General features: G+C 47.6%; 1 protein-coding gene across 1 annotated transcript; it reads left to right on the forward strand.

The window, feature by feature from the left end:
* The first annotated feature begins 10114 nt into the window (after window positions 1–10114).
* On the forward strand, window positions 10115–10774 carry LOC123989037. Its single transcript, XM_046289755.1, has one exon. It carries the CDS (start codon window positions 10115–10117, stop codon window positions 10772–10774), a length of 660 nt encoding a protein of 219 aa, XP_046145711.1.
* The last annotated feature ends 530 nt before the right edge of the window (window positions 10775–11304 follow it).

Consider the following 11304-nt stretch of genomic DNA (forward strand, 5'->3'; position numbering starts at 1 on the left):
CATTAATATTAAATTTAGTATATGAATATTTAAAAAGGATTTTCTTGAATATATAAAACGCGAAGCACGAATCATATGTGTCACAAACCCAAGAGTCACAAACTGAGTCGCGGCACTGCTTCACGGAATAACTATTTCACTGGTGTTGACGTGAACAGAAATAATTGTACTTAAGAATTTGGATGTAATTAATTCTTTAAATTGACTACTACGATGAAACCTTGGTTATTCGCTAACGGGTATCCGTTGAAGCAGTGCCGCGTCTCAGCTTGTGCACGCAACTCCTCGATTTGAGGCGCATACACGAAGACAGTAGATCGACAGTTTGACGATTGTACTAAGTCGGTTTGACTCGCCTTCGCGTACCGTTTCTCGCCCAACGGACCCTCGTATTTCGCGTCTTAACGCTAGCGCTATCGAACGTAGAGTGCTGGATCATCGATCCTGCATCGACCTCCTTCGATCGATCCTAGGTAGGGATCGATGCGCACGCATCTCGGGCGAGTGGGAATCATTGCCGTTTAAGGGGTATGCCCCTACTGACCCGACTATATATGTATGTAACATAATATATGGTTACAAGAGAATACGGTTGTTTCTACCGCGGTCGTGTACACGAACTTTTTAAGTACTTTTTTTATTATCTCGAATATTTTTTCTTTGACAATGGATATTACTGATACAGGTAAGACCTACAATTATTTTTGCGTTCTGTGCTCCATATATTTTTTTTCAGCCACTGTAGTTCGAATTACGCGAAGGCAATTTTATGAAGAGTGGGCGAAGTTCCCGAAAAAAGATCAAAATGATAACTTATTATGTTACGTTCTTGTTGCTGCCGCTAACACTGTCAGCCTAGAAGACGTCATATTAGAACCACTGAAACACAGTGTTGCTCACTTTTCAGACAAAATTTTGGAAAGATGGGAAAAATGCCGTCGAAAACCAGAAGTTTTTTTCAACAAATATTCAAGCTGGCTTGATTCCTATGATTTCGAGTTTCACATTATACAGAAAGAAATTCAATCTACTTGAATACGTACAGGACGCCCTGAAAAAAATTTTACTGACTCCAGTGATAAAACAAAAAAAAGGAAAATCAATGATTTACTGATGGTCGACAGCGAAAAATTAACCTACGCTGCACAGCGCTCACTTTATGCTTCAGATAGACGTGGTGCTTCAAACCACGTAAAAGAGGCGCGGGAGTCCTTTGGACAACAACCATCTTCTTCAACAAATCGAACTCCAAAAACATGCGATGCTTGTCGCCTGAAGAAGCTTTGGCCTTGTTTGTGGACTGCGGATTAACGAAAGCTTCCTATAGTCTGTTGAGACAAACAGCAAAAGAAGTTGGTCACAATTTGTATCCTCCCTACTATAGGTTACTACAAGCCAAAAAAGCTTGTATTCCGCGAGACAGTGTAGTAATTACCGAATGTAGAGCGGAAATATCGTTGCAGGGATTACTAAATATAACAGCTGAAAAACCATGTGTTTCACAATTACCCGTATTAAAGCAGCTAGTTCACATGGGAATTTATGAATATAAATTATTTTGCAAATGGGGATGCGATGGAAGTGGGGGCCACAGCAAATACAACCAAAAATTTTCTTCTGAAAAAGAAAGTAATGAAAATATTTTCATGTTTTCGCTGATACCATTGAGTTTCGTATCTATAAACGATCAATCATGTGTATGGAAAAACAATGTTCCAGTGTCAACTAGATACTGTCGTCCCATAAAATTTATGTTTCAAAAAGAAACAGCCTCCCTAATATTTTCCGAAACGGAATCTCTGAATGAAGAAATCCGAGCTCTGACTCCTACCAAAGTTAATGTTGAAAATAAGGAAATATCTATAACGCACAATTTGGCGTTAACTATGCTTGATAGCAAAGCTTGTAACGCATTGACAGGCACCAAATCAACTCAGACTTGCTATATATACAAAGCAACCCCTAAGGTATTTCAAGACTCAAATTCTTCACTTCCAGAAGACACCATAGAACATTACAGTTTTGGTTTGGCTACACTACATGGATGGATTATGACTTTCGAATTCCTTCTTAACATCGTGTGCAGGTTAACATTAAACCCACCGAAAAAAACTTTGAAAACGGAAGAAGATCGCAATAATTTTTCTTTGCAAAAATAAAAAATTCAAAAAGAATTCAAAGACCAGTTAGGCCTCAACGTTGACCAACCAAAATAAGGACTCGGCAACACCAATGATGGAAACATGGCCAGAAGATTTTTTAAGGATTCGACTGTAAGTGCGTCAATAACTGGCTTAGATGAAGCCGTTATAAAGAGATTCAGAGTCATCCTCCAAAGTCTTTCTTCGGGCTTTGAAATCGATGTAAAAAAGTTTAGGGCCGAAACAAAGCGGATGTACTTTGATTTGTACCCCTGGTATGGGGTGACTTCCACGATTCATAAAATTTTCGACCGCAGCGCCCAAATCATTGAAAATCAATGCGTTCCGATTGGGCAACTTACCGAAGAGGATCAAGAAGCGAGGAACAAAGACTTCAGAAATTACAGAAAACGAAATATAAAAAAAACTCAAGAATAGACACCAATAGTGATTTGCTAACTATGTTATTATTTTCATCGGACCCTGTCATTGCTTCATATCGGAAACTTGTAAAGAAAAATAAAATACCATTAGATTCGGATGTACTTTATTTATTAAAGTGCAGTGCTCCGCTATCCAGATTAAGCCTTGAGAAGTCAAGTGACGAATCTAAACTGTCAACTGAAGAAGAAGATTCGAGTGAAGAAGTTTTTTAATTTTCTTATTTTTATATAAATTATAAAATTGTTAATTTTATAATTTTATAATTTAATATTTTATTTTTCAGTTTAATGTTAATTTTGTAATTTTATAATTTTATAATTTAATATTTTATTTGTCATTTTAATGTTAATTTTATAATTTTGTATCTCGGTGTGCCCCAACCCCCGAAAGGGGCGCGGGGAACCAGGACGACCTCTGGTCGATCCAGGCTGAGCCCCAACCGAGCGCCTCACCGGGAGGCGGTAGGAGGACGACCGGGTGCGTGAAGTGGGCCCCGATTACCGTGGAACGGAACGCCTCTGGCGACCGGGAAACGGAGAAGGTGTGCCTACGGAGTGCCCCGGCCAACGGGTGCTATAAGGGACCCCTGGAGGCCTAAAAACCCGCAGAGGGGAACTAAAGCCCCGTTGCGGACCAGCTCCCCAAGCCAAGGTGTAAGCAATCCTGCCGAGAGCTGGATGGCACCGGGGTAATGGTGTCACGAACGATGCCCTTGGGGTACCAGGCGTCCCCCCATTGTATCTAGCCTTGTAAGCGGGCTCTGCAGGGGTGGACCCATATTTCCCGACTACTCGTGGGACATACATGGACAACAACAAAAACCTTTTAAATAATAACAATACGCAGACAAACATGGACACAAACACAGACACGAACACAACAACAGTCACCAACACGAATACACCCGGAAGCGGGCTGGTTGAGGAGGGAAGGGACCCAATCTTGGGGACCGCCTCCGAAACACCGCTGACGGGCGGTTCTGGGGTGAGCATGTCCGCGGCAGGCGAGGTTACTACCTTGCCTCAATGAGGAGCCTTTCTCCGGCGCGACCGGGGCCGACCAGGGAGAAATCCCGGAACCGAACCCGGAAGCACGGAAGAAGGTAAAGCTCAGCGGAGCAGCCAGGAAGAAGGCCCGCAGGGCGCGCTTAGCGCTGCCAGGGACTTCTGACGGGACTGCCACCGCTGAGACCAAAAGTAAGGCTGGGATGGCCTCTGCGACGGCCGCTGTGAGGAGAGGCCCGGTTATCGGGAAACCCCGCGCAGAGACGTCGCAGGTGGGCGGCAAGGGGGCGGATGGTAAGGTGCTCAAAAGGACCCGACCATCCGTCTCCCCAAATACTTAGCCTTGCGCTAAGAAAAGGCAAAGGGTCTTTCCTTCGCCAAAAAGCTTCAGTGAGGCGCTGACGGCGGAGAGGAGTCTGGCAATCGCGCCGGCCAACCGCAGGCTTCCGCCATCGAAAATGGGAGACCATGCCGCGCTTCGACGAGTGCCAGTTCGGAGGGGGCCTGCTACTAGTGACCTGCGCGGACACCGGAGCGGTGGAATGGCTGAGGGCCACTGCCACCAGTATCCAGCCTTGGGAGGGGGCGGACCTCCAGGTGATGGATGGCCGGCGCCTCCCGAGGCTTAAAAGGATGGTCACGGTCATCCCCGGCCCTCCGGTGGCGACGGAGGCTATATTAAGAATGATGGAGGGTCAAAACCCGGGGCTCCGCACTAACTTGTGGAGAGTGTGGAGCAGCAGAGAGGGACCGAACTCGGTGACTCTCGTCCTGGGGGTTGACCCTGTGTCACACGGCCTCATCAAGAGGCAGGGTTCTAAGGTCCACGTGGGACTGCGTAGGGCACTCTTTAGAGAGGGACCTGCCAGGACCACGGAGGACACGAAGAACCCTGTCACAGTCGCCGGGAATAAACCGGGACTAACCGCCCCGGTGTTGGAGGAAGGGAAGGCGGGGGTGAGCGATGTGGACAAGGGAGAAGGGGAGCCTAGGGTACTGGCAACAGCGCCCTCGGAGACCCTCGTCCCCGCGCCGACACCCTCCCACCCACCCCACCCCGGGGCTGTAACACAGAGATGGCAGCTGCCGGATCCTCCCAAGGACCGAAAGTCGCCGGAACGCAACCTGTGTCCAGTGGGAGCATCCCCAAGGCAGGAATGTCAAGGGAAGGCTGACCATCGCGGAAGCGACGAAACGGACCGGGCTTCTGGGTGTGCAGAAGGGGAACCAACGTACCCTGACACACACCCTGAAGGCCGGCACCAGGGGAAGGAGAGGGATCGGCCCCGGTAAGAATCCCCCTCATAAGTAGGTGTAATGGGCCTCGGCGGAGAACATAACATACCTACTTCGACCAAGCGAGACCGGACCACATCTGACACCAACAAGGTGCCAGATGGTACCAGGTTCTCGCAGATTCTGTACAGCTGATCTTTCAGCGGTTAACACGTTAAGCGCCACGCCGAATTCTTGTGCCGTTCCGTTCAGGCCACAGTTAGCCGTCAGGCGGGCCCTATCGGGCCGCTCGCCGATAGGAGAACCAGAGTATAAAGAGATGTCGGGTAACGTAACCCGGCCAGGCCTTTCCTTCGTATGTTTACCTATCTACTTGCACATATACTTTGCTTATATCCTTATTGTCCGTTCTCCTTTATGGTAGATAAAAACCCGAAAAGCGAGGCCTAATGACGCCCGAATGCGTAACAAATCCTCAGTTTCATAGATATCGTAGCCCAGTATCTTGTTTCAATAAATTACATTAATGTTTTTAAGTATTATATTGTTTTCCTTAAAGCATTGACCAAACAAAAACGATGCCGCCTAAAATGAACGTTCTGTCTCACAAGTACGGAGGGACCGACACGCGCGCGATGATAACACGAACGAAAAGTCTGCCGCCGGTCCGTGCGGACCGGCGAGGCCTGAACGGAAAGTTTTGCGCCGGTCCCTAGGGACCCAAAAGCCACTAACTGGGCACTCTATAGAGAGAGCCTGGAAGGGAGACTGAAGGGGAATTGTCAGCGTCCCAGAACCGTAGGCGAAATTGAGCAAGCGGTGGAGCATCTGAGCTCCGCCATTACTCAAGCCTACGAGGCTGCCTGCCCGGCCCGAATCAGGAACAGTAGCGAAAGGGTCCCCTGGTGGAACAAGAAAGTGGACCAAGCCAGGAAGGTCACCCGCAAACTACTGAATAAAGCCATGAAGGCCAATACGGAGCTAGCTTGGGACAACTACAGGAAGTCTCAGCAAGCTTACAAAAAGTTAATAAGAACCAGCAAGAGGACGGCCTGGAAGACCTTCTGCAAAGAAACCGAGGCACTACCCGTACTTGCCAGGTTAACACGTTGAGTGCTACGCCGGTCCCTAGGGACCGGAGGTGGACTTTCCGTTCAGCCGGCGCCGGTCCCTGGGGACCGGCAATCGATTTTTCGTTTAAGGGGGTAGACACGGGTAATGCAGCGAGGTGACATTACCGGCAAAAATGGACCTAAAAAGGGGTCCGGGACTTTTCGCTTTTCGTCCTTATATGAGAGTATTTGAGGCTGGGTGAGGGCTCATTCGAAAGAGGAAGGTTCAACGCAGCACGCTCTGGTCATGATTGAACGATATTTTGTTAATATCTAATAATATGAGTGTCCAAAGTAGAGGAAAAATCGAGAAAATACATCCGCAGAATCAAAGGTATTTTTAGGTCACTAAAACAGTTTTGTGACTCAAACGATGACCAGAGCGTGCTGCATTGAACCTTTCTCTTTCGAATGAGCCCTCACCCAGCCTCAAATATTCTCATATAAGGACGAAAAGCGAAAAGTCGCGATTGCATTCTCACAGACGAGTTTCGCCATTATCTGGATACTACAGAGCAAGTCACGTGACAAATTTAGTTCAGCTAGTAGTTATAAGGTGGCGTCTAAGTAGAAAGGCCGCCGATTTGGAATCGTAGTCAGAATCAAGCGTTAGCTTGATTACGTCACTCAAACTGTGTTGCGAAGGCAAGCGAAAAAGGCAACATCGCCGGAACGCTGAGTGAGACGCACTACAGTCATGCTGTCCTTCTCTCATTGTGAATGTTGAGATTGTCCCTTTTCGCTAAGATTTGACTGCCGCCCGCCTGGATTTTTCACAGCGCCCCATTCAAACTATATCGTATTTGGTATCATTTTAATCAGAAAAATTTCACCAATACGCTAGTAACAGTTTCACTAAAAAAAAGTCAAAAATAAAAAAGTTTTTTGATTCAATTAGTATTAGTCACACCGAACCGTTTCGGCTTTTTCCTTTGATCATCGGACCTCTCTCTTTCCGCCACTGTCTATCCCTTTCTACGTTCACGCTTGGCTGATCGTCGTCGCGTGTAACCCGAGATTCGACACCTCGCTTAGGTAAATGCAATCACTGTGTCCCAATGTTGGTTGAATTTATCCAGGTTTTACTGTATTCAGCTTTTACTGTATAGACGCAAGGTCCCTCCATTTATTAGTTCTAATAGTACCATAGTACTTTTTTATGCAGAATGTTTCAAGGAGTTGACACAAGTATAAAAAAATGCAATTCCAGTTAAATAAAAATGGATTTGCATTTTTTGAGTGCATCGTTGCATTCACGAAGAAAATGAAATCACAGAAAAATATACATTATCATACCATTGAACTTTTACATAAACAGCTTTTTCCTATCTCTTACCAAATTCAAAATATAACTCGTCCCAATTGCATGACGTATCCTGTATACTTTTATTAATTAAAAAACATTTATTTAAAAAAGTTAATAACCTTTACTAAAAATAATTCTCAGATTGCACGTTCCTTCGGTTCTTCAGAGCAGGCATATATTTTTCAGCAGCGAGGAATGCTACGGTGTGCTATGTAAAATCCACGCGTTTGGTCAGTCAGAATTTATCGGAGCGGGACAATTCTATCATTTGAAAGAAGGATAGCATGATCACCGTACATCTCACTCTAAACACGCGCCAATGTTTCGCTTTCGTTCTTCAGGCGTATCGTCGCGATGCCTCTGGCGAGATGAGCGTTTGAATGTGTTTGTAAAAATACTTGAGGCGCTGTTGCCTTCCTAGATCGTGTTGCGCGCACGCTAGCTAAGAATTAAACCTTTCAAGTTCGTAACAAAACACGCAAGTGGCTCCATCAGGCCCAACGAAAAAACTACTGTAATACCGACGTCCCGAATCGGTGACGTCACGTACTGTGTCTACCCCCTTAAGCGGCCTGGATTCTAGGGACTGACTGCAAAATTCTCGTTTGATCGACATCGGTGCATGAGACCGGCATAGTCAAGGGTTAAATTATAAATGACAATAAAAAATTTAAGTTAAAATTTTATCGTCTCTTGACGTTCGATCTTTAGCCATTCTGGCATTCACCGCCCCATTATCTTATCTTTATAAATTGTATACATGAGCATTGAATGCCCCATTCTCACAGCCAAAACCTCAAACCAAGCAGCGAAATAAAGTAATCTTCTGTTTATACTTTTCGGTCCAGTGAAGTGTTGACCCTCCGCTTTACGCGGCGTAGTAAGACGGCAGTTCTCGGCATCAAGTGCTCACGCGCTTGGGCGACACCGAGCCGAGCGCTGCCGGCTGAGCGGAAAGTCTAGCGAAATCGGCGCCGCACTCAACGTGTTAAGGAAGGTCTTCACGATAGGCCCCTCGCCGAGGTTGGATCGCCTCAGACTTCCCAACGGAAGCCTGACGAACAACCACAAAGAAACACTAGAACACACTTCCCAGGCTCAGTAACAGAGGATCGGGAGCGGCGCCGTAACGATACCGCGCGCACCGACTCCGCACCAGCGGACTGGGGAATAGCTGAAAAGGTGATAAATATGGACTGGGTGAAGTAGGCCATCGGCTCTTTCAAAAGATTCAAGAGCCCAAGCATTGACGGGATCTTCCCGGCACTCCTTCAGGAGGGCGGAGAGGACCTGTACAGGCGCCTGGGCCAGATCTTCAAATCCTGCCTAGCGAAGTGCTACGTACCCAAAGCCTGGAGATATTGCAAGGTAGTGTTCATCCCGAAACCAGAGAGGGACAATTACGACCTTGCCAAGTCATACAGACCCATCAACCTCACCTCTTTCATGCTTAAAACGCTGAAGAGGCTGGTTGATAGGTACAGCAGAGACGAGGTCTTGGTCAGCAAACCGCTGCACCCCTCTCAACACGCCTATCAAAACGGCAGATCCACCGAGACGGCATTTCATAAACTGGTAGGTTTCATTGAAGGCGCGCTGTCGAACGGTGAATCCGCCCTCTGCACCTTCCTCGACATCGAGGGGGCGTTTGATAACACCCCTCACGATGCTATACAGGAAGCCGCGAGAAGATACAACATTTAGGACTCCGTCGTAAGATGGATCCACAACATGCTGACGAATAGAACAGCCACAGCAAGCCTGGAAGAGGAGACGGTGAAGGCCGACGTCGCGAGGGGCTGTCCGCAGGGAGGAGTCCTGTCCCCCCTGCTGTGGACCCTCGTGGTTGATGAACTCATACGTATATTCACCACGGAAGGCTTTGAGGATCAGGGTTACGCCGACGGCCTTTTTATTACGGTCAGAGGCAGACACCCGTTGGATTTACAGAGGCGATTGCAAAAGGCTATCATACTCGTAGAATCTTGGTGTCGATCACACTCGCTCTCGGTTAATCTGAGCAAAACGGAGTTGGCCCTATTCATAAAGAGACGACGCTTTTACTATAAGGCTCCTCATATTTTTGGGACGCAACTACAACTCACAGATGAGGTAAAATATCTAGGTGTAATACTAGATAAAAAACTCACCTGAAAGAACCATGTGAACAGGCAGACCCAGAAAGCAATTAGCACCTACTGGGCCTGCCGCAGAATGTTCGGCCCCACATGGGGACTCAAACCAAGGATGGTCAGGTGTATATACCAGGCCATCCTTGAACCTATCATAACATACGCCTCGATTGTGTGGTGGACCTCCATGAAGAGGGGAGCACACATAAAGGCTATAGAAAGAATATACCGAATAGCGTTGCTAGGGATAACAGGTGCGCTCCACACCACGCCCACTATGGCAATGTGTGCGCTGCTCGATATCAACCCACCCCATCTAAAAGTGATGGCAATGGCTTGGAGAGCGGCCATCCGCCTCCATCAAGCTGAAGAATGGTCCCTGGCGAGCGGCGGGCACACCGAGATCCTCAGGAATCTGGGATCGGAATTAATTCTGACCCAAGGTGGAGACCGCTGCAAGACGGAGTACCTCTTCAGACGAGAATATGATCTAATCCTCCCAGATAGGGAGAAATGGCTGGAGGACCCTAACGGCATTCTGACTCTGGGGGTCTGGTCTGGTTCACACACGGCTCCAAGACAGAATCTGGCACCGGAGCCGAGATTGCGGTGGAGAGCTCAAGGGTCGAAATGACCCACAAGCTGGGCCACCACGTTACGGTCTTCCAAGCAGAAGTGTTTGCTATCTGGGCCTGCGCCAAATATAATTTGGAAAGGGCCCACCCAGGAAAACACAACTATGTATATCTGCAGTGACAGCCTGGCCGCGCTTAGAGCCCTCCAAAAAGTAGAAATTGGGTCGAAGCTAGTCAGGGACTGTGCACTGACTTTGAGACAGCTATCTCTGAACAACAGAGTTAAGCTGCTATGGGTAGCAGGTCACGCTGGTATCCCAGGTAATGAGAGGACTAACGAACTGGCACGAATGGGGGCGACAAGCTCCCAGCCATGCCATGAGTACCCCATTGGCGTCTCAACCTATGCGTTGAAAGGCCTGGCCAAGGACTGGTTAAACCAGGAATTCATCAGGCTCTGGCATAAAGCTAACGGCATGAGACACACGAGGGCCCTACTTGAGGGACCGTCACAAAAGCTGGGTGACACCTTAATTCACCTGGACAGGGCGCAACTACGCATGCGCGTGGGCCTAGTGACAGGACACTGGTACACGAGGAAACACCTCGCGCGCATGGGACACATAGAAGAGTCGACATGCCCGAGGTGTGAGGAGGAGGACGAAACACCTCTCCACGTACTTCTAAGATGCAGGGAACTAAGGGCCCTAAGAGGATCAATCCTGGGGACCTTGGAACCCTCATCATTAAGTATTTCGGCTGGCCTGGTGCTGGTGCTTCTAAATTTTGCAACAGAAGCCCAGCTGCCAAGGCACAGTCAATAAGGAGGCTGCCTAGCGGCCCGGGTACAATGGTCCCCTAGGACTGAGTGCCCGGCTAGCCTAAACTAGACAATAATAATAATAATAATAATAATAATTTAGTATTTACAGTAATTCCTCCGAGATTGCGACTATGGTTGGAATCGAAAGGTCGCAATGACGGTAGAGAAGACTCGAAATTCTATGACTGGGCGGTAAGACTCTATCGCCGCGGCTCGCCTTTGTAGTAAGAAGGTCGTAAAAGAGAAGGATAGCATAACAGCTTTGTTGTAGCCGAGGCAGTGCGACTGTGGTCTCATTCCCATATTGCGACAGTGGCAATCTCGGAAGAATCGCTGTATGTACATTGATTCCTCCGAGATTGCGACTGTGGTCGGAATCGAAATGTTGCAATGACGGTAGAGGAGACTCGAAATTTGATAACTGGACAGCAAGACTCTATCGCCGCCGTTCGCCTTTTACTCCAAATAATATAATAGTCCAGATGTCATCGAACCCATAGGCCTGTAGTTGTTTATACCTAAAGGCCTGAG

Source organism: Osmia bicornis, unplaced genomic scaffold (assembly GCF_907164935.1).
Source record: "Osmia bicornis bicornis unplaced genomic scaffold, iOsmBic2.1, whole genome shotgun sequence".
Taxonomy (NCBI): Eukaryota; Metazoa; Arthropoda; class Insecta; order Hymenoptera; family Megachilidae; genus Osmia; species Osmia bicornis.

Excerpts from the sequence above, each read along its gene's own strand:
- LOC123989037 (XM_046289755.1), top strand. The coding sequence starts at position 10,115 with ATGTATATCTGCAGTGACAGCCTGGCCGCGCTTAGAGCCCTCCAAAAA.